Source organism: Schistocerca cancellata, chromosome 8 (genome assembly GCF_023864275.1).
Source record: "Schistocerca cancellata isolate TAMUIC-IGC-003103 chromosome 8, iqSchCanc2.1, whole genome shotgun sequence".
Classification (NCBI taxonomy): Eukaryota; Metazoa; Arthropoda; class Insecta; order Orthoptera; family Acrididae; genus Schistocerca; species Schistocerca cancellata.
Window position 1 is genome coordinate 548,894,364 of NC_064633.1, and position 20,171 is coordinate 548,914,534.

General features: G+C 38.7%; 1 protein-coding gene across 2 annotated transcripts in view; it reads right to left on the minus strand.

The window, feature by feature from the left end:
- Positions 1-20,171, minus strand: part of LOC126095248 (SET and MYND domain-containing protein 4-like) — a 169,318-nt gene that overhangs the window by 134,599 nt on the left and 14,548 nt on the right. For both annotated transcript variants that reach the window (XM_049910001.1, XM_049910002.1), the window contains exon 2: positions 11,720-11,930. In XM_049910001.1, the coding sequence (XP_049765958.1) occupies positions 11,720-11,920 (201 nt within the window). In that variant the 5' untranslated portion in view covers positions 11,921-11,930. The remainder of the gene's footprint in view (positions 1-11,719; positions 11,931-20,171) is intronic.

The window sequence follows — 20,171 nt, forward strand, 5'->3', positions numbered from 1 at the left end:
TATGGGAAATGCTATAAATGACCACTTGCAAATAGAAAATATTTTTTTTATAATCATTTCTAAAATGTAGAAAGGACAGTGTGGTCAAGGAGTTCAGCATAAAAATTAAAGCAGTATGATGAGAAAGCAACTCCCTTAAAATTTAGTCATCTGGTACTTTCACATACTTCCCTACCTCATATTAAGAAGATAATATATGCTCTCAAAAATAAAACTTACATGCAGTTGGTGGTGTATCCAATAAAATATTATAGAAAAGTTGCCAAATAATAAGTATGTACCAATATTAGAGAAGGAAAGTTGCTACTCACCATATAGCAGACATGCTGAGTCGCAGATAGGCACAACAAAAAGATTCTCACAATTAGAGAAGTGACTGGATGGGGGTAACGACAAGGCTGGGACAGGGAAGAGGGGGGGGGGGGGAGGGGGAATAGTGTGGTGGGGGTGCCGGACAGCAAAGTGCTGCAGTTTAGACAGAGGGCAGGGGAAAAGTGAGGTGGGGGAGGGGGAGGAGGGGGGAGTAGCAGAAAAGGAGAGAAATAAAAAGACTGGGTGTGTGGAATGGGAACAGGGAGGGGGCTGGATGGGTGACGACAGTGACTAATGAAGGTTGAGGTCAGGAAGGTTATGGGAATGTAGGCTGTATTGCAATGAAGGTTCCAAACAGTGCAATGCAGAAGAGCTGTTGTTGGTGGTAAGGGTCCATATGGCACAGGCTCTGAAGCAGTCATTGAAATGAAGGATATCATGTTTGGCAGCGTGTTTAGCAACAGGGTGGTCCACTTGCTTCTTGGCCACAGTTTGGTGGTGACCATTCTTGCGGACAGACAGCTTGTTGGTTGTCATGTCTACATAGAATGCAGCACAGAGGTTGCAGCTTAGCTTGTAAATCACATGACTGATTTCACAGGTAGCCCTGCCTTTGATGGGGCTGGACTGGAGTAGGTGGTGATAGGAGGATGTATGGGACAGGTCTTGCATCTGGGTCTATTACAGTGATATGTGCTATGAGTTAAGGGATTGGGAGCCATTGGTTGTGTAACGAAGGAATACCACAGGGGGAGGGGTTGAAAGGATAGTGGGCAGAATATTCCTCATTTCAGGGGACGATGAGAGGTAATCGAAATGCTAGCGGAGAATGTAAACCAGTTGCTCTAATCCTGGATGGTACTGAGTTATGAGGGGAATGCTCCTCTGTGGCTGGACGATGGGACTTTGGGAGGTGGTTTGAGGCTGGAAAGATAAGGCACAGAAGATTAATTTTTGTTCAAGGTTGGGAGGATAATTGCAGTCAGTAATGGCTTCAGTGAGACCATCGGTATATTCCAAGAGGGACTGCTTGTCACTGCAGATGCAACGACCATAAGTGTCTAGGCTGTACGGAAGAGACTTCTTGATATGGAATGGGTGGCAGCTGTCGAAGTGGAGGTACTGCTGGTGGTTAGTAGGTCTGATATGGACGGAGGTACTGATGTAGACATCTTTGAGGTGGAGGTCAACATCTAGGATGGCAGCTAGTTGGGTTGAATAGGACCAAGTGAAGCAAATGGGGGAGAAGTTGTTGACATTCTGGAGGAATGTGGATGGGGTGTCTTCACCTTCGGTCCAGATAGCAAAGATGTCATCACTGAATCTGAACCAGATGAGGTGGTTAGGTTTCTGGGTGTTTAGGAAGGATTCCTCTTGATGGCCCATGAATAGGTTGGCATAGGATGGTGCCATGCGGGTGCCCATAGCTGTACCCCGAATTTGTTTGTAGGAAATGCCTTCAAAGTAGAAGGAATATTGGGTGAGGATATACTTGGTCATGGAAACTAGGAAGGAGTTTGTTGGTTTGGAATCCATAGGGCATTGGGAAAGATAGTGTTCAACAGCATTAAGGCCATGGGCATTAGGAATGTTAGTGTACAGGGAGGTGGCATCAACCATGACGAGCAGGTCACTGTGTGGTAAAGGACAGGAACTGTGAAGAGTCAGTGGAGGAAATGGCTGGTATCTTTTATATAGGAGGGTAGATTCCGGGTGATGTGTTGAAGGTGTTAATCTACGAGAGCAGAGATTCTCTCAGTGGAGGCTCAGTAACAGGCTACAATGGGGCATCCTGGGTGGTTAGGTTTATGAACTTTAGGAAGGATGTAGAAGGTAGGAGTGCAGGGAGTGGTAGGGGTGAGTTGAGAGATGGACTCCGGAGAGAGGTTCTGGGATGCGCCTAAGGATTTGAGTAGTGACTGGAGATCCTGCTGGTTTACTGGAATGTGGTCACTGCGGCAAGGTTTGCTGGCAGAAGTATCTGACAGCTGGCAGAGTATGTACTATTCCTCTTGAAATACGTAATGCATCACTGAGTCAGGGCAGTTCTCTAAAGAGGTATAAATGTGCATTTGCTACACCATTGCATAAGATAGATAGATTTTTGATCACTTTTATAGTAATATTAAATGACTGAGAGCAAAGCTAAACATGATAGCTAAAAAAGTTCCTTCTGGTAACTCCTTTTACTTCAAAGAATAATTTTTATTTTGAATCATGCTGCTAATTTAGTAAAGAAGTTTTGCACACTTGATTCAACTTTTAAATTAAATATTATTTTTTGTTATGTGAAGTCATTTGCAAATGGTACATGTGTGGCCGTATTTAAACATAAATTAAGTTAAATCCCTATAAAGAGACTAGTTCCATGTGAGTATGATATTTCACACAAGTAACCCATGAAACATGTAACTAACTTGTCAGAGGACCACTGAGTTATAACATAAACATCTTTACTTTTAGTCCAAGCCTTTCTACAAATTTCCTTTAAGACTAACTTTTTTAAATTTTAGTATTGTATATTTATGATCTTGCAGACAGTGTTAATTGTAATCTCAGACTTTTCATATATGTGCAGTTATCTATAATGAAGTACTGTCTGGAAAAGACTGCTCAAATATTCTGTCAGGTCTTGACAAGAAGTCAAAAGGGTCAAAAGATTGGCTGCAGGTTTTAAAAGATCATAGATGTAGTATCCTATGACTGCAATATCAGTAAGCCAAAATTTGAATCAGTCACATCATACAAATACTTGGGTACAACAGTTTGTAAGTACAGTAGAACCTCAATTATTTGGCCTTCAGTTAACCGACTCCTGAGATTATCTGACCATGTGTTCAACCATCCATCTACACCTCATGCCAAAAAGTGTGCTAGCATTATCGATTGATAATGTTGATAATGATGATGTCACAAAAGGTCCAATGCACGAGTCACACTCCTTCAAAACCATAAACATGTCAGCACTTCTATTTATTACAAAGCTCAAAAAAATCCTTTGATGAATGGTAATTTGTTTAAAGAATAGTTTTGTTGCATTTGTTCCCACTGTTAAAAAATACTTGAGATCACAAAGTCTACCACACCACATAATTGTATTTTTAGACAAGGCCCCAAGCCACTCCTCTCAGTCTGAGCTTCAACAAGGTGGCATAAAAGCTATGCCCCCCCCCCCCCCTCCCCCCAACATGGATTTAGTAATCCTACCAGTGAACCAGGGCATTACTGGTTAAAATGACATTACAGGAGGTCACATGTCAGCACTTTGTTAGAGAAAATAGAAAAGTGTTGTGAGACTTTTGAAGCAATGAAAAGTCTTATCATAAAAGATACAAATTACACAGTTGTGAAAGATTGGGAAGAACTTAAAGAAACTACTCTACAAAAATCATGGAGAAATGTTTTCCTAGCCTAAACCAGGAGCATGAACTTCCAGAAGCTAACGAGTCAGACAATACAGATTTAGTGACTGATTTGCAAACATTTCAGAACGATATCCAACCTGCTGATGTAGAGGAATGGCTAATAGAAGATAATGTTGCTATTGTCACCAATGAAGAATTTGGAAGATGACTAGGTCATCGATCTTACTTTGTGACAATATAGTGTTGACCAAGAGGAGTCAGATGGTGAAGAAAAGGAAGAAGATGAAAAGATCAGCCAGTATACAGCAAAGAAGCAGTTCAAGACTGCCCTCAAATACCTGGAACAGCAGCCATCTGCTGCAGCTATGCACGTATAGACAGGAAAGAAATGGCATGATCCAGTCACAAAGTTAAAATTTAAGAAATAGAAAAAAAACTGTTTTGCATTTTTTTAAATAGATTTTCAATGTCTAATCGAGGTCCTAATGTATATAAAATGGAACGATCATATTGGCTCAGTTGTAGGTAAAGCAATTGGCAGATTTTCATTCGCTGGTAAAATATGAGGGAGCCTACAAAGGAGATCACTCACAAAATACTCACATAATCCATCCTAGTATATTATTCAAGCATGCAGGATCCATACCAAATAGTACTTACAAGGGATATTGAATATATAAAATGAAGAGCAGGGTTTGTTTAACCCATGGGAAAGGGTGATGAAGATGCTTAGAAACTGAACTGGTAGGTACCTGAAGATAAATGTGAACTACCTCCTGAAAACCTACTTACAAAGTTTCAGGAACGAGATTTGAAAGAGGAATCTAAGAATACACTAGAAGCCCCTTTGTGTAGAGATCACGAAGACAAGATTAGACTAAATACAATGAGCACTGAGATATTAAGCAATCATTCTTACCCTATTCCATATGTGAATGGAATTGGAAGAATCCCTATAACTGGTACAGTGAGAAGTACGCTATGCCATACACTTCACAGTGGTCATAGAGTATAGATACAGGATTGAGTTTTGTGTTGTAACAGACCCAAATCCATATATCATAAAATATGATGCACAACTGATATAGAACATGATACACTTGCGTATAACATTTTTCGTAGTTAATCTTTCAGTCCTAAAATTGCCTCATAGTACTACATTATCATTTTTCAATTTTCTTATTTCTCTATAATTTTTCATTTTGTTGTACTCATCATTCTATAAATGAAAAAGTTGACTAATTATAAGTCAAATAATAATAATAGGGATATATAAAACATTGTATCATTAACATCACATAATTCACGTAGTTTTCATATAAATATGTCAAATTTTGAAGAGTTTTATTTTCTGGAAAGAAAATTATACTAATTAATATTCTAATTCTTTTGAGTGAGTATTAATGCTCAATGTAAATAAGGGGAAAAACTGTTTCATTAAGTAGCATGAAACATAAATTTGAAAAGTTTTGTAATTTTGCCAGAAAAGGGAAATATTGTAAAAATCATTATTACAATTATGGGCATATGCAGAAATTTTGCCAAGAAGGAGTAATATCAAAATTTCCCGTATTGAAATAACTGATTTGGTGGTATGAAGACATGTCATTGTCCAATAACTAAATTTGGCACAAAGTACACAGAACTCAGTGCATGTCAAAAGCCAGATAGTTATCTACTTAGTATTTTTAAGGTAGATTACTTTCATACCTAAACGTTATCTTATTATTATGCCACAATTTGAACTTACATCCTCATATGATTAAATACATGTTATCCAATGAGTTATGAAATAAATCTAAAAAACAGTCACAACATTTATTCATACTCCTATGATGCTATGTTAAAATTTAAAAATAAAATCTGAAATGTGAAACATGAGAAAATCATGCTGTAAATAAATAAAAATGCCATATTAATATTTCTCAAAGTGGAGAAACAAGGAATAGACTTTAAGAAAAAAGGTTTATGCCCTCCATAAAACTTTGTTTGCTTATTAAACTTCACACTTGTTCACATTAATGGATTTATTGTAGTACTTTCATAATTCCTATTTTTTAGGTTAATGGGCATAATTGAAGGTGAACAAAAAGTGTTTTAAAAGCTACTTTTTCAGTTGTTTAGATAAACTGTAGCCCAGGGCCAATATATAACTAGATGAATGTGGGAAACTTTGCAATACTATCCTCAAATTGGCCAGTAGAATCAACTTTTGGCAAGCTAGGACTACACCAAGGTAATCCTTCTCTCCAGTTTGTCACATTACTGTGCTAGATGTCATAGACTTTGAGAAGGTCCCATTTTTGGAGAGCATATTTTTTGCCCTTGACATTTCATTCTCTCTTTCCACCTCTTCAAGCAGAGAACATTTTATTTTGCTCCTTTTTTTTCCTGATGTGTTTGGGATTAAGTATTGATGTTCACACCTGCATTATAGCATGGCTGTGTTTTTCTGAGTATGCTAAATAGCTTTGTTGTGTAAAAGTGAATTCAGAATCAACAAGCCATCATTGGGTTTTCTTTTTCCACAGACATGTTGAACTATTATTGTGGTTTCACTGTGCATCAAGAGGAGGGGATGTCCTTACTGGAATTGTGGACACATGACTTGCATGTTTGCTGCTGCCATGCTAATGTGATGAGAGTCGATGATGGAATCTGAGTGTCAGGGTGTTAGGGTGGCTCCTTTGAACACAACAAAAAAAGATTGAAGACATTATTTTAGCATTGTTCTGTTAAGGTGAGTATCCATCTTGACTGCAAATTAGCACCAAAAGTGTAGCTGTGCCAAGGAAACAGCATAATTTTACGTGGAGAGAGTGACAATTAAACAAATCAAAGATAATATAGTGATTGCTAAAGTTGCATATTTCTTTTCATGGTGGCAGTCTTAAGTTAGCATTTTAATGAAGTCGCAGTCAGTGACTGCTAGAAATTCAGGAGAAGTCTGTAATGAATAAAAGGTTGTACCCAGATGACAGGAACTATCTATGTTCTTCTAAATCATCAAGCAAATTTTAATGTGAAATTTTCAGTGAAATTACTCGACTTATGATGTGTAAAGCCAAACAAAGACATAAACACAATTATGATTGCGAAACATTATATAAATGACCATGGCTGAAACTGCATGTACAATGTTCATCAGTCTTGCTGACTTTTTAGTTCATCCTTGGCTCAGTGTTATCAGTACTAGGGAAAATTTGTTTGGTACAGATTTTTTATGAATAAATGTAAAAATCTGAATGATTTCATCAACTCTCATGGATGCCTCCAATTCTGCAAGTTAAGTATTAATATAAGGACCATGTTAACTGCTGTGGCTGCCCACCTCATACATCGTAGCACCTACTGCACCAGCACCGCACTTTATGTCCAACCAACATGAGACGCCTGCATCACAAGGCATATATTCACCCAGAAAGCCTACGTCATCTGTGTTGTCAACACAAATATTTACCAGCTGCCACAACACAACACAACACCAGGTCTCCACCAATGGCTGTCAGAGATCTCTGCCTGTTCATGGAGCCTGCAGAACAGCTTCACCAGTGGTCACAGCTAGCCCAGGAACTACTTTGATACGCCAGGCATGTGGTCCAGCAGTTACATCTGCTAAACGGAATTTATAGTGCACAACACTGCTGGCAATGAGCAGTTCGACGCACTGCTTGGAAGCATACAGGGCTACCACCCCGGCAGCCACAGCCAGACGCATCTTCTAGCTGGCCAGTCTCCTGCAGATGGACTTGCTATAGTCGACAAATGTCTTGATATTGTAGAATTGTTTTAGTGTGATCTCTCCCTTCTATTATTATTTGTTATTTTATTTTTATGACAATCTGCAGTTGGGATCTAGTCTATTGTTCTTTTGGAGATTGTATTATTGTTTCGTTTTGGTGAGTGCAATAAATTGTTTTCGGACTTATGTTTTCCGCATTTATATACTGCTAATGCTGATACTTCAGTGGCGACGAGGATGCAATAGGAGTCAATAACAGACTGAGTGTTGACAGTGGCCTTAAAATTCTGTTCGGCTTCTCAAGGACCATGATTGGGGTAGCCCAACGACTATGGTGGATTGGGGTTAGGATACCCTCAGCCTCTAGGCCACAAAGCTCCTGCTGTAGTTTGTCATGGATGGAGAACGGTACCGAGCAAGCCTTGTGGAACTTCAGGACCACCGAGAGGAGAAGTTCGATATGGGCTTCAAACCTGGAGACCTCCAGAGATGTGGCAGAGAACATGCCTGGGAAGTCATCCAGAAGCTGCTGCAAGTGATTGTCTGCCAACAATGACTGGACAGCTGGACCTGAGTCATGTGTCTCGGGGCCCAGTAAGGGAAAAAGATCCATTCCCAATAAGTTGGTGACCTTGGGGGCAGCGAGGACCAAAACCCAGGCTGTGACATCATGAGTGAGGTTCCGGACCTAAGCCAAGAATCAGCCCTGCAGTCAGATGACGTCGTTGCTGTAGCTCTTCAGGGAAGTACATAACGGAAGAAGCAGCGGTGAATCCAACTGATGGTGGGAATCCCCATCGATAATGGTAGCAGAGGACCCCATATCCACTTGAAAAGGGAGAGGAGTGGCATCCAACTGCACAGTCAGAGTGATCACTGCCATCATGTGGGGAAAAACTGACTGCACGAAGGAAATTGGCAGCAGTGGGTCCATTTCATCCACCATGGAGTTGGAGGCATCCAAAGCAGCCAGGTCTGCAGCAGGCCCCTCTGCAGTCTCCATGGCTGTCACCCCTTGGGAATGACAGCACTCCTCTCCCTGCCTAACTGCCGCCTCCACCATCGCCACCGGTCACACTCCAGGTGGACCCTCCAGCAGAGGTCCCTATGCCCACGGAGGTGGATCCTGCACCTGCAACCATGCCCAGTCCTGTCACCAATGGACCTGGAGCCTGACATCAAGAAGAGCCTTCCACTCATCCTGGGGGGGGAGGTCTTGTGTGGCCACCCACTTCATACATAGTATCACCTACTGCATTAGCACCCCACTTCATGTCCAGCCAACACGGGATGCCTGCATCACAAGGCGTGTATTCACCAGGAAAATCTACATCGTCTGTGTTGTTAACACAAATATTTACCGGCAGCCACAGAACCACACAACACAACACCAGGTCTCCACCAATGGCCCCCAGGCATCGCTACCCTTTCACGAAGCCTGCAGAACAGCTTCACTAGAGGTCACAGCTAGCCCAGGAACTACTCTGATACACCAGCACGTGACCCGGCAGTTACATCCGCCAAACAGGATTTATAGGGTGGCACACTGCTGGCAAAGAGCAGTTCAACGCACCGCTTGGAAGTATACAGAGCTGCCACCCTGGCAGCCAAGGCCAGACACCTCTTCTAGCTGGCCAATCTCCTGCAGATGGACTTGGATTAGTTGTCAGACATCTTGACATTGTAGAATTGTTTTATTGTGATATCTCCCCGTGAAGAGAAGGGTCTTTTCTATTATTATTTGTTATTTTATATTTGTGATGATCCACAGTTGGGATCAAGTCTGTTGTTCTTTTGGAGACTGTATTATTGTTTCGTTTTAGTGAGTCCAATAAATCGTTTCGAACTTGGGTTTTCCGCATTTCTCTTCTGCTAGTGCAGATACTTCATTAACAGAACACAACAACCACCACTTTTTTCAAAATTCGTTTTTAATAGTTTCTGGTACTTTAATATTAGCTGCTCACAATTAACCAGCTGATTAGCTCCTGTTCTGGCATAATGTCTCCACTTGTTGTTTTACTTATTTGTATTATTTTTGTACAGACACTGTGAACCACATGACCATGGAATTTTGCTGTATCCATCTTATCGTTGACACTCACAAATAATGTGATAGGTATAACCTTCTGAAGAATGGCAGTAAGTGCCTGAAACCAGCACAGAAATTAAATTTCTTTCATGCAACTAGTTTCTTATTATTTCGTTATGTACAACTACATTTTCTGAGGATGTATAAAATGCTAAATTTTATTAAAATATGTACTGTTTCTTCAGTTATCATTTAAATATATGACTATGAGTTTCATAATTGGTTTAAGTGTGAAAAATGGATTTTGTTACTGCGAAAACTTCTGTTCATGTGTTAAATTTCAAGAAAAATATAATTTTGCTAATACATTGTAAACTTCTGATATTGTACACAGAATGTAATACCAAAGAGATCATTGAATTTAAAACATCTAGCTTAATAAAAGAAGAAACATGCATGAAAAAGTTGGTATGTTGAGTTCTGTAAAAATGTGTAATTTGCAAATTTTTTCTCAATAAAGCCCATTAGTGATGAACTTCAATAATTCCTTCATTAACCCCTTTCTATGGGATGAGCTGAATTATATTTTTGAAATTTTTAGAATCAGCAATGTTGAATACACTAAAAAATACTTTTCCTGTAAAATTTTGAGTTTTGTTAAGTGATCCTCAGTTCTTGAATGAAATATTTCCTGCTCCAAAAACTACTTCTTATTACTTGTGATAAGTCATTTTCATTATTGAGTATAAACGTGAATTTCCAAATTAATGTTTCATTTTACAGAAAAGAGCCAGTTGGATATTTTATGTGATTCACCTACAAAGTTCCATTTGCTCAGTTTGTAAATGAGGGTTGATTGCAATCTTTTTTAATGTTAAAGCATTATCACAAAAAGCAGGATGCTAACAAAACAATAGTATTAGACAGTCTATAACAATTATGGTACCCAACTCCACAATGCAGGATACAGCCATGACAGTCTCTACTCAGGTACACAAATGGTTCACTGCGAATAGCCTAACCTTAAATCTTTCAAAAACCAATATGATACAGTTTCTGACAAAAAATAAAAAAAATAAAGCTCCTGAAATACATGTTAACAATCACAAAATTAATGAAACCACACATACAAAATTCCTAGGTATCCCGATAGTCACCTAAGATGGAAAGAACAAATTGATCAGCTGGTCAAGAAACTTAGCTCATCGTGCTTTGCACTAAGAGCTCTCCATCAGTTAGTAGACAGAGAAATAATGTTGTTGTCATATTTTGCATATTTCCATTCTGTTCTCTCCTATGGCATAATCTTCTGGGGAAATGCTGCAGGTGTCGAAAAAGTCTTCAGAATACAAAAACGAGCAGTGAGGCTAATATGTGGGGTCCCTAATGGGACATCTTGCAGAGGTCTCTCCAAATCTCTCAGGATACTTACCATCACAGGTCAGTATATATAATCACCAATGTTATTTGTAGGCCACAACAGGGAATTGTTTCAGAAAAATTGTGACATCCACAACCATGACACAAGACAGGTGAAAAATTTTCACCAACCCTCTGCAACTCTCACTAAAGTACATAGGGGAGTCAGTGAGTCAGGTATAAAGGTCTTCAATAAGCTCCCCGTCAATATAAAAAAGGAAATAAATAATGTACAGGTTTTCAAAAGGAAACTAAAATTATTCCTCATCGAACAAACTTTCTATAAAATGAATGAATACTTAGAGCTATAAGGTATAAGAGTGGGGGACACTGACTAAGAAAAGCACTCCCTTACAGATAAAGTGTGATGCTGTTACTTGTAGTTTAACTGAAATTGTGGTGACAAAATGTAAATTTATCTGTTTCATTACGATAAAATGTAAACTCCCATGTATCCCACTCTTTTGAGCATTCACTTAAACCTCTTCTTAAGGAATACAGTTAAAATTTGTATTCAATTCAAACCACGACCATGAAGAAAATTTACTTAAATGTCAGTAGCATAAAAATATGCACTGTCACTTATTCTACTATTTTAAACAATCACTTAAACTGTTTGCAGGCTTTAATACTGCATGCAAGTAATTGTTCTTGTTAAATAAACCAATGTCTGTGCAGTGTAATGTATAAATGTTCATGTACTAATGTAATTGCATCAATTGACTTGTCCTATATTATTTGTACACTGGCTGCATAATGTGTAATCAACAGGACCAAATAAATAAAAAATAAATAAATAAATAAGATACACTTTTTTAAACTGATAATTTCATGCCTTTCTATTTATACCTGTGGATCTGAATAGCAAATTGATATTCTTTCTTCATCTGTGCTGAGCTTTGAAAATGTCTTGTGAATCCATTTTTCTCCAAGCTGGTCTTCAACAGATTCTGCATAAACAAGGAAAAAACCTTCCTTCTTTGATTGCAGTGTTGCTTCAGAGCATATCCTGGTGAATTCTGGATCAATACTAACATTATTTGCTGCCATCCTGAAGAACCTACAAACAATTTTTCAAAAAGGAATAACTCAGCAGTGTGTCTGACTAATTATTCATACACACACACACACACACACACACACACACACACACACACACACACACACACACACAGAAATGTATTCACTTTGCACCATACATGTACTTTAAAGTGCAGGAATTTATGTTATGGAGTACTCACATTGTACATATTATGTTTTGTTTGAGAGCCACCATAAGATGAAGCTTTCTTTTTGTATGTTACTCAACTATAAGTGACTTCACATGCAAAACTTTAATTTTTTGTTGTCTTGTTGAGATGTATCAACAAAGCAATGAAGCTCACATACTACTAGATATAGTAAGATGGTAGAAACCTGAAACTGATAGTAGTGAAATTTGGAGTAAATCTAAGTGTGTATCAAAGGAAGAGGCTATGGAGAGGTGGATGTGGTATTTTCATTGCAGTACAGAAGAAACTCAAATCCACTGAGGCAGAAATTGAAGCTGCATGTGAGGTTGTTTGGGCAAGACTCAGTATCAGGTTGGGCATAAACTTATAACTGGATCCCTCTATCAGCCAGCAGATTCTCTCTCTGATGTACCTGGAAAACTTTAGAGGAAAAGACAGCTCACTAATACGTGTTTACCCCTATCATACCTTCATCATTGGAAAAGAATTTAAGCCATTCAGCAGCTGATTAGGATAATTTTGTAAATGGTGCACATGACAAGACATCCTGCAAAACAGTTCTTAATTACCTCTCTGAAAACTTATTAGTAGAACAGGTAGCACAGATGCTGACTTACGGCAGAAATATATTAGTTCTAATGGCTTAAATTGGCCTGACCTCTTGGAGGATGTCTGATATCACTGACCACAAGGCAGTTCTAACAACAATTGTTTCCAAAACACAAATGGCAACTAAAACAAGTAGAAATGAAAATAATCAATTTTTGACAGTATAATATAATTGGATAGATAAAAAATCTACTCACTACTACTCACCAAGTGGCAACCAGAGAATGCACACACACACACACACACACACACACACACACACACGTTTTAACTTATGCAAGCTTGAGCCAGTGGATCCTTCTTCTGGCAGAAGAGTTGAAGGGGAAGGAAGAGGGGTGAAGGAAAAGGACTGGAGAGGTTCAGGAAAAGTCACCCAGAAACCCAGGTCAGGGGAGATTTATCATTGCGCAGAGTGGCAGTGCAGTTAGAGGTGCTATGTCACAGATTGCACGGCCATTCCCACCTGAGGTTCAAGTCCTCCCTCAGACATGGGTGTGTGTGTTGTTCTTAGCATAAATTAGTTTAAGTAGTGTGTAAGTCTAGGGACTGATGACTTCAGCAGTTTGGTCCCTTAGGAATTCACACATGTTTGAACATTTTTTGGAGACTTACCAGATAGGATGAGAAGGAAAGCCTTTCTTTCTCATCTCACCTGGAAAGTCTCTCCTGACCCAGTATTCTGGGTGACATTTCTGAACTGTACCTCTTTTCCTAAATCTCTGCAGTCATTTTCCTTCACCCCTCTTCCTTCCCCTTCACCTCTTCTGCTGGAAGAAGGAGCCACTAGCTCCAAAAGCTTGCATAAGTTAAACCTTTTTGTGTGTGCATGTTTTCTCCTGCTGCAGCTGGGTGAGTAGATTTTTGTATCTATCCACTTACATTATATTGTCAAAGACAAGTAGAAAGATCTACATGTTCAGTAAAATGGAAAATAGGCAGTAGTGTTGTGTCTCAAGGATGAACGTGAAACATTTAAGTCTTGGCAGGATCATTTAGAGGGACTGTGATTAAAGTTTGGAAGGACAGTTGACCAAGTCTGAATAAATATGTGATCAATTGAAGTGTTTATGATGGAGGGACCCTCCATAATGTACATGCTCTACATGGAAGCTTCTAAGTAAACAGCAACTGCTACTTAATCAATATAAAACAGAGCATAGGTCTATAGATACAGAGATGCTGAATGAAACGCATTTAGCTGTCAAAAGGGCAAAGTGTAAAGTCTTCAACAATTACCGTAGCCTAATATTGCTGAAAGACTCCTCCGAATACCCAAAGAAATCCTGATCACAAGGAAAGGCTATCAGTGGCACCAAAGTTGTCCAAACTCTCAAGGATGACAAAGGAATTGAAAGCAAAACAAAACAAGAAATGCTAAAATCTGTTTTCAAATTTTTCTTTACAAAGGAGGATCAGAACTGCCAAAGCTTAAATCCCACATCACTACAAAGATGAGCAATACAGGTGCCGGCAGTGTTGGGAAACAGCTTAAATCACAAAAATAAAACAATAGTCCATAGCCCAATGGAATCCCTATCACATTATGTACAGAATTTGCAACTGAGTTAACACCTCTTTTAACTACATTATACTGTAGATATCTTGAACTAAAAACTGTGTCCAGTATCTGGAAGAAAGTGTAGGTCACTTCCACATACAAGAATAGTAGCAGAAGTGATCCATGAAAATTTTGTGCAGTGTTATTGATATCCATCTGTTGTAGAATCTGAGAAGATATTCTTTGCTAAAATGTAATTATGTATCTCAAACAGAATGACCTCCTTCATGCCAACCAGCATCCTGAAAGCCATGTGTCAAGGCAATCATAAATAGGCAGTCTTTCTCAACTTCTGAAAAGTATTTGATGTGTTCTTTATTCATCCAGAAAATCTCTGCTGATTGCGGCAATGTCATTTGCACATGCAGTCTGGAATGCCCACTTACACACACAGCATGCACCTACCCACACACAAACATACACAAACACACACACATTACATATAATATAAAAATATATTGTAATAGTCCAATAAATTAATTCTGTTCTTACTTTAGGAGCAGTTGCAGTTTTTGCACATTCTTTCTTTCAAGTCTGCTGTACTTCACATGGTGTAAAAGTTCTGCGGCTAAGTAGAAGAAGTGATCTTATAAGAATGTCCTAAGGGATTTATAAAACAAGGACAATGAGGAAACACCTTTTATTTTGTGTGTCAAACCATTCTACATTCCTATAGAACTGTTTGTAGTGAAGGTCTTAAAGGCTGATATCATAACAGACTGGACATGGAATTTGTCTTTTTGCCTGGTATTATTTGTGTATACAGAGAGGTGCAGAAAAATGTAAACACTCTTTGATAGTCAATATTAAGGGAAGAAAATTATACACCATTATATTTCCTGCCCCATTTGTAGCCAAACAACACCAATGCCACTGAATTGTTGACTGAACTGAGGCTGTCAGTGTTGTTGGTGTCTTAGCCACACAGGATGCCTCAGTGGTTTCTTGTAGCTCATCCAGTGTAGCTGGCTTCTGTTGATAAACTTCAGTTTTCAAGGTCCTCCTAGGTAGATGTCAAAAGGTGTAAGGTCTGAAGATGATGGTGGGTACTCAACAGTTCCTCTTCGACCTATCCATCATACAGGTAGTTTTTCATCCAAATAGGCTCTGACATCTCTGAGGCAGGGCACCATCTTGTTTTTGGTAAAATCTTTCATTTCAAACACCTCTCAGATGGCAGGTAAAATCAATGTTTGCAGCATATAAAGATACACCTCACCAGTTACGGTACCTTCAAAGAAGAATGCCCAATCAAACCACAATGACAGTCCACACCAGACATTAACACCTGGTAGATAAACATGTTTGCCCACGTGAACATGAAGATTTTCAGGAGCCCAGTATGTGCAGTTGTGGTGGTTTACAGCACAGTTCAGTTTGAATTGTACCTCATCAGACCAGATAACCGTCCCTGCAAACCATACATTCTAGCAAAACATCACTTCAAATGACCCATAGTACTCCATCCTTCAATCTGGGTCACCCTCGTTCGCAGTGACCTTGGAATGCACGCCATACACTCTGCAGCCCTCAGTATGGTCATATGCCTGATCAGCTAACCCCACTGTTACATGCATCCAGCTTCACAGATTTTTGACGTAATCTAGTAAAATGTTGCAACACAGCAGTGCTGGTAGCTGGACTTGTTGATGTTTTTGGTCGGCCAAACCTTTCCTTATGCAAATCTTGAACTGTACCATTGGCTTCAAATTTATGTTGAATACAATAAATTGTTATACATGTTGGTGGCTGAGTTCCATACACATTATGCCATTGCAATTGCACCTCCATCATCTTTTCTTACTTCTAGTACCACTTCAGTACAGTCTTGCACTCCTCAAATGACAATCTTACTTCACTGACTGCTGCACTGTCATCTGCTAGAAAATGCACACCTCGATCTGTTGTGAAAACAGTGGCCTATGCTACCATGCAAAATTGCAATGACGTGTCATTTTATTCCAAAGAGATTAACTATCAAAGAGTTCTACATATTTCTAGACCTATTTGTGTTAAAGCTTTTGTTTATCTCTTTTAAATTCTTTGTCTTATATTTAGATGTTTCTAGAATAAAAATACAGAAGAGTTGGAGGATATCAAAGACTTTTGGAAGAGGGGCCCTCAGGAATCAATTTGTCGTGCACAGTGGATTACTCTTATAACTCTTTTGTGGGTCAAGAAGATGACTGTTGTTGTTGTTGTTGTTGCTACCCCAAAATATATCATAATCCCATACTGATGCTGTGGAACAGGGCAAAGTAAGCAATCTGAATGATGTGGAAGCCCTCTGAAAATGGTTAAAATGAGAAGTAATGGAAGAGGCAATGGCTGGATTACTAAAGGAATTAGAACTTCTTTGCCAGAAAAAAAAGAAAACTGAAATAAATCTGTAATGAGAATAATTGCACAGCAGATGTGCACATGCACTACAAAACACACACAAAAATTTTACAATAGGTCATAAAACAGGCAAAAAATTGTACAATAAAGTTAAAGGAATGTGGGGAAAAACAAGAAAACTAATAACAATATTGTCTTGTTATTACAGAATAAGTGAAACAGTAAATACATTCAGCAGATACTTCATCAGAATAGCTTAAATGTAATAAAAACTAATTCTATTGGAATTCAGCTGCCAGCAGGAAACAAGATCAAAGCTGAAATTATCAGTGTTTGAGGTTGATGTGAGCAGGGAGGAAACAGTCAAAGATTTACAGATTTAAAAACATACTGAGCAGGAATTGATGGCATATCTAACAGAATCTTACAGCTCTCCTTCCAAAACATTATTGACTCCCTCACTCATGTACGTGACTGTTCATTAGAGATGGGCATTGTCCCTGATAAGCTAAAAAATACAAATTTATGCCAATATTCAAAGCTGGTGACAAAATTAAAGTTACAAACTCTTGCCCCATTACGTTAACATACTATTTTCCAAACGACTGGAAAAAAATTATGTGGAATAAGGTAATAAAGTTTATGAACATAAATGGGGGTGGGGATTAAAGACGGAAACTGGCATGCCCTTGCAAACAAACTATTCCAGCATTTGCCTTAAGCAATTTAGAGGATGACGTGATGTAGATTTGAACACTCTTACTCCGAGATGTAAGTTTGTTAATCATTGTACTACCTCATTTGGTAAAAACTAAAACAATATTTGCCAGTTCTCAACGTGGTTTCCAAAGTAAGAAATCAACTGAGCATTTTAGAAGCCACCGATGAAAAACAGCAGGTATATTTTTAGACTTAAATAAAGCTTTTGACATAGTAAACCACAGAACTCTCTTAAACAAACTTGAGTACTATGGCATTAGGGGATTAGCAAATGAATGGATTTGTTTGTTTCTCAGTGACTGCAAGCAAGAAGTGTGCATTAGATATCCAACAAGAAGTGAACTCTGTTACAGATCAATTAAGTAAATGGTTAGAAATGAATCAGCTTTTAATAACAACAGGAAAACAGTAGCAATAAATTTCCATAAGTATCAAAACAACAACCAAATATCACAATCAACCAACAATGCATTTTGAATAAAGAAGTAACAAAATTTCTTGGCATTTGGATTAAAAGTGACCTTAAACGGAACAAACATATTGAACACATTAATGCCAAGCTGAACACAGCCTGCTATCTTTTAAGGACTCTAAAAGGATGCGTAAATGAACAGGCTCTAATTTCTGCCTGTTACACTTATTTTAATGCACTTCTAAAATATGGACTCATATTCTGGGGAAATTTACCAGCAGCTCTGAAGACTTTCAGAATCCAAAAAAGACCCATTAGGATTGTCACAAGGAGCAGAGCTAGACAGTCATGTTAACCAATATTTAAAACACAATCTTCCATAGCACAATGGCGAATATTTTAAAAAATGTAATTGGAAATGATAACAGTATTAGGAAAAATGGTGACTTAATCCATCAGAACACTAGATTAAAAGGTAACTTGCATTTACTCCCATCCGATACAAGTTTTTATCAAAAAGGTGTTATCGGATTGCCACATTGTGCATTGTGGTTCATCACTCCACTCAACATTTTTCCTCTGTTTAATCATCCAATGTTAACTCTCGTTATGGGATGATGTGGATAGATGTCTGCCTATTACACATTACAGCCCTCTTCAACTGTCGGTGGTCTCTGTCAGTCAACAGACGAGGTCGGCCTGCATGCTTTTGTGTTGTATGTGTCCCTTCACATTTCCACTTCACTATCACATTGGAAACAGTGAACCTAGGGATGTTTAGGAGTGTGGAAATCTCATGTACAGATGTAAGACACAAGTGACACCCAATCACCTGACCACATTCGAAGTCCGTGACTTCCGTGGAGCACGCCATTCTGCTGTCTCATGATGTCTAATGACTACTGAGGTCACTGATATGGAGTACCTGGCAGTAGGTGGAAGCATAATGCACCTAATATGAAAAATGTATGTTTTTGGAGTGTCCAGATACTTTTGATCACGTATTGTAGAATGCTCCTATGATATGGTCCCGTGATACTATGCGTACCAGTATCTGGTGAGATAACAAGTCCCTATATACTGAAAAAATGATTAAAAACTGACCAAATATGATCAGCTATGAGCTTATGTAAAATTAAACAGTGCTGGTCCCTCACTTATCTAAACAGCTCAATAAGCAGAAAGCATTGCATTATAAAGCCAGATGGCATCAAGCTGCACTTACCACCGCAAGCATGCATGCTGGATTCTTCATGAAATAGTGTCATTGTGAATAAGTAGAACACCCACTACATGTAACCTATTTTTGGAGGAGAAGAAGACTAAGACTGAATAATTTCACGTACATTGGTAGTGCTGTGGCAAGTGATGGGAGTACCAATCATGTGGTTCTCAACAGGGTAATCAAAGGAACCAAATTCTTCAATCTAGTACAAAGATGTGTCTGGGATAAAAAGTATCTCTAAGGGCTAAACAGGCCATATTCAAAATTTCCTTTTGCCTATCATGTCCTACAGCCTGGAGGGCTGTCATAATCAAAATCAAAAGATACAGAACTTAGCTACAAACTTGTGAGATGGAATTCCATAGGTGTGCTCTACAAAATACAAGGAGAGGCCAGTCAGAAATAAGCACATAAGGAGAGACCTGCCAGTGGAAGGCACCATGGATTAAAGGCTGAGTACAGCAAGACTTCAATGGTATGGTAATGTGAAAAGGAGGTAGCATAACCAAATTCACTGTCACTACTTGGAAACGAATGTGCCATTACAAAGACCAACTGGACTTCCAAGAAAGAGACTGTAGGACCAAATTAAAGAAGACATTGAAAGGAAAGAAGAAACATGGAATGCTATGATGAGGGAGGAGATCTACCAAGATAAAAACAAATAGAAGCAAATCATTTGAAAACATCAATCCAGCTTGCTGCAAGGACTCCCTGATGATGTAAAGTTTCTTGGGGTCCAGCTTGGTAAATGGTTAAAATGGAGTTAATACATAAACAAACTAATCTACCTGTCCCATCCTTTGTCAAACTACACACACACGCACGCACGCACACACACACACACACACACACACACACACACACACACACACACCATGTAGAAAAGCCACCCACCGGACTATCTGTAAACAAATATAAATGGGAAACAGTTACCTACAAAAACGACAAAAATACAGCAAAACCGATTGAAAAAAGGGACTTTCTCGTTTTTGGCAACTCCATATTGAAAAATGTTACAGCTCCAGGCTGTGAAATCAATGTTCGTCCTGGAATCCGATCGCATCAGATCAGCAGACACTTTTAGATAATTCTAAATTTGTAATGAAGTGAAACTGAAAATGGAAATGAAAAAAGGACAAATACAAAGGTGTTTTCATTCATGTCGGAACAAATTCCATCCGGAACAGCAGTGAGGAAGAAAT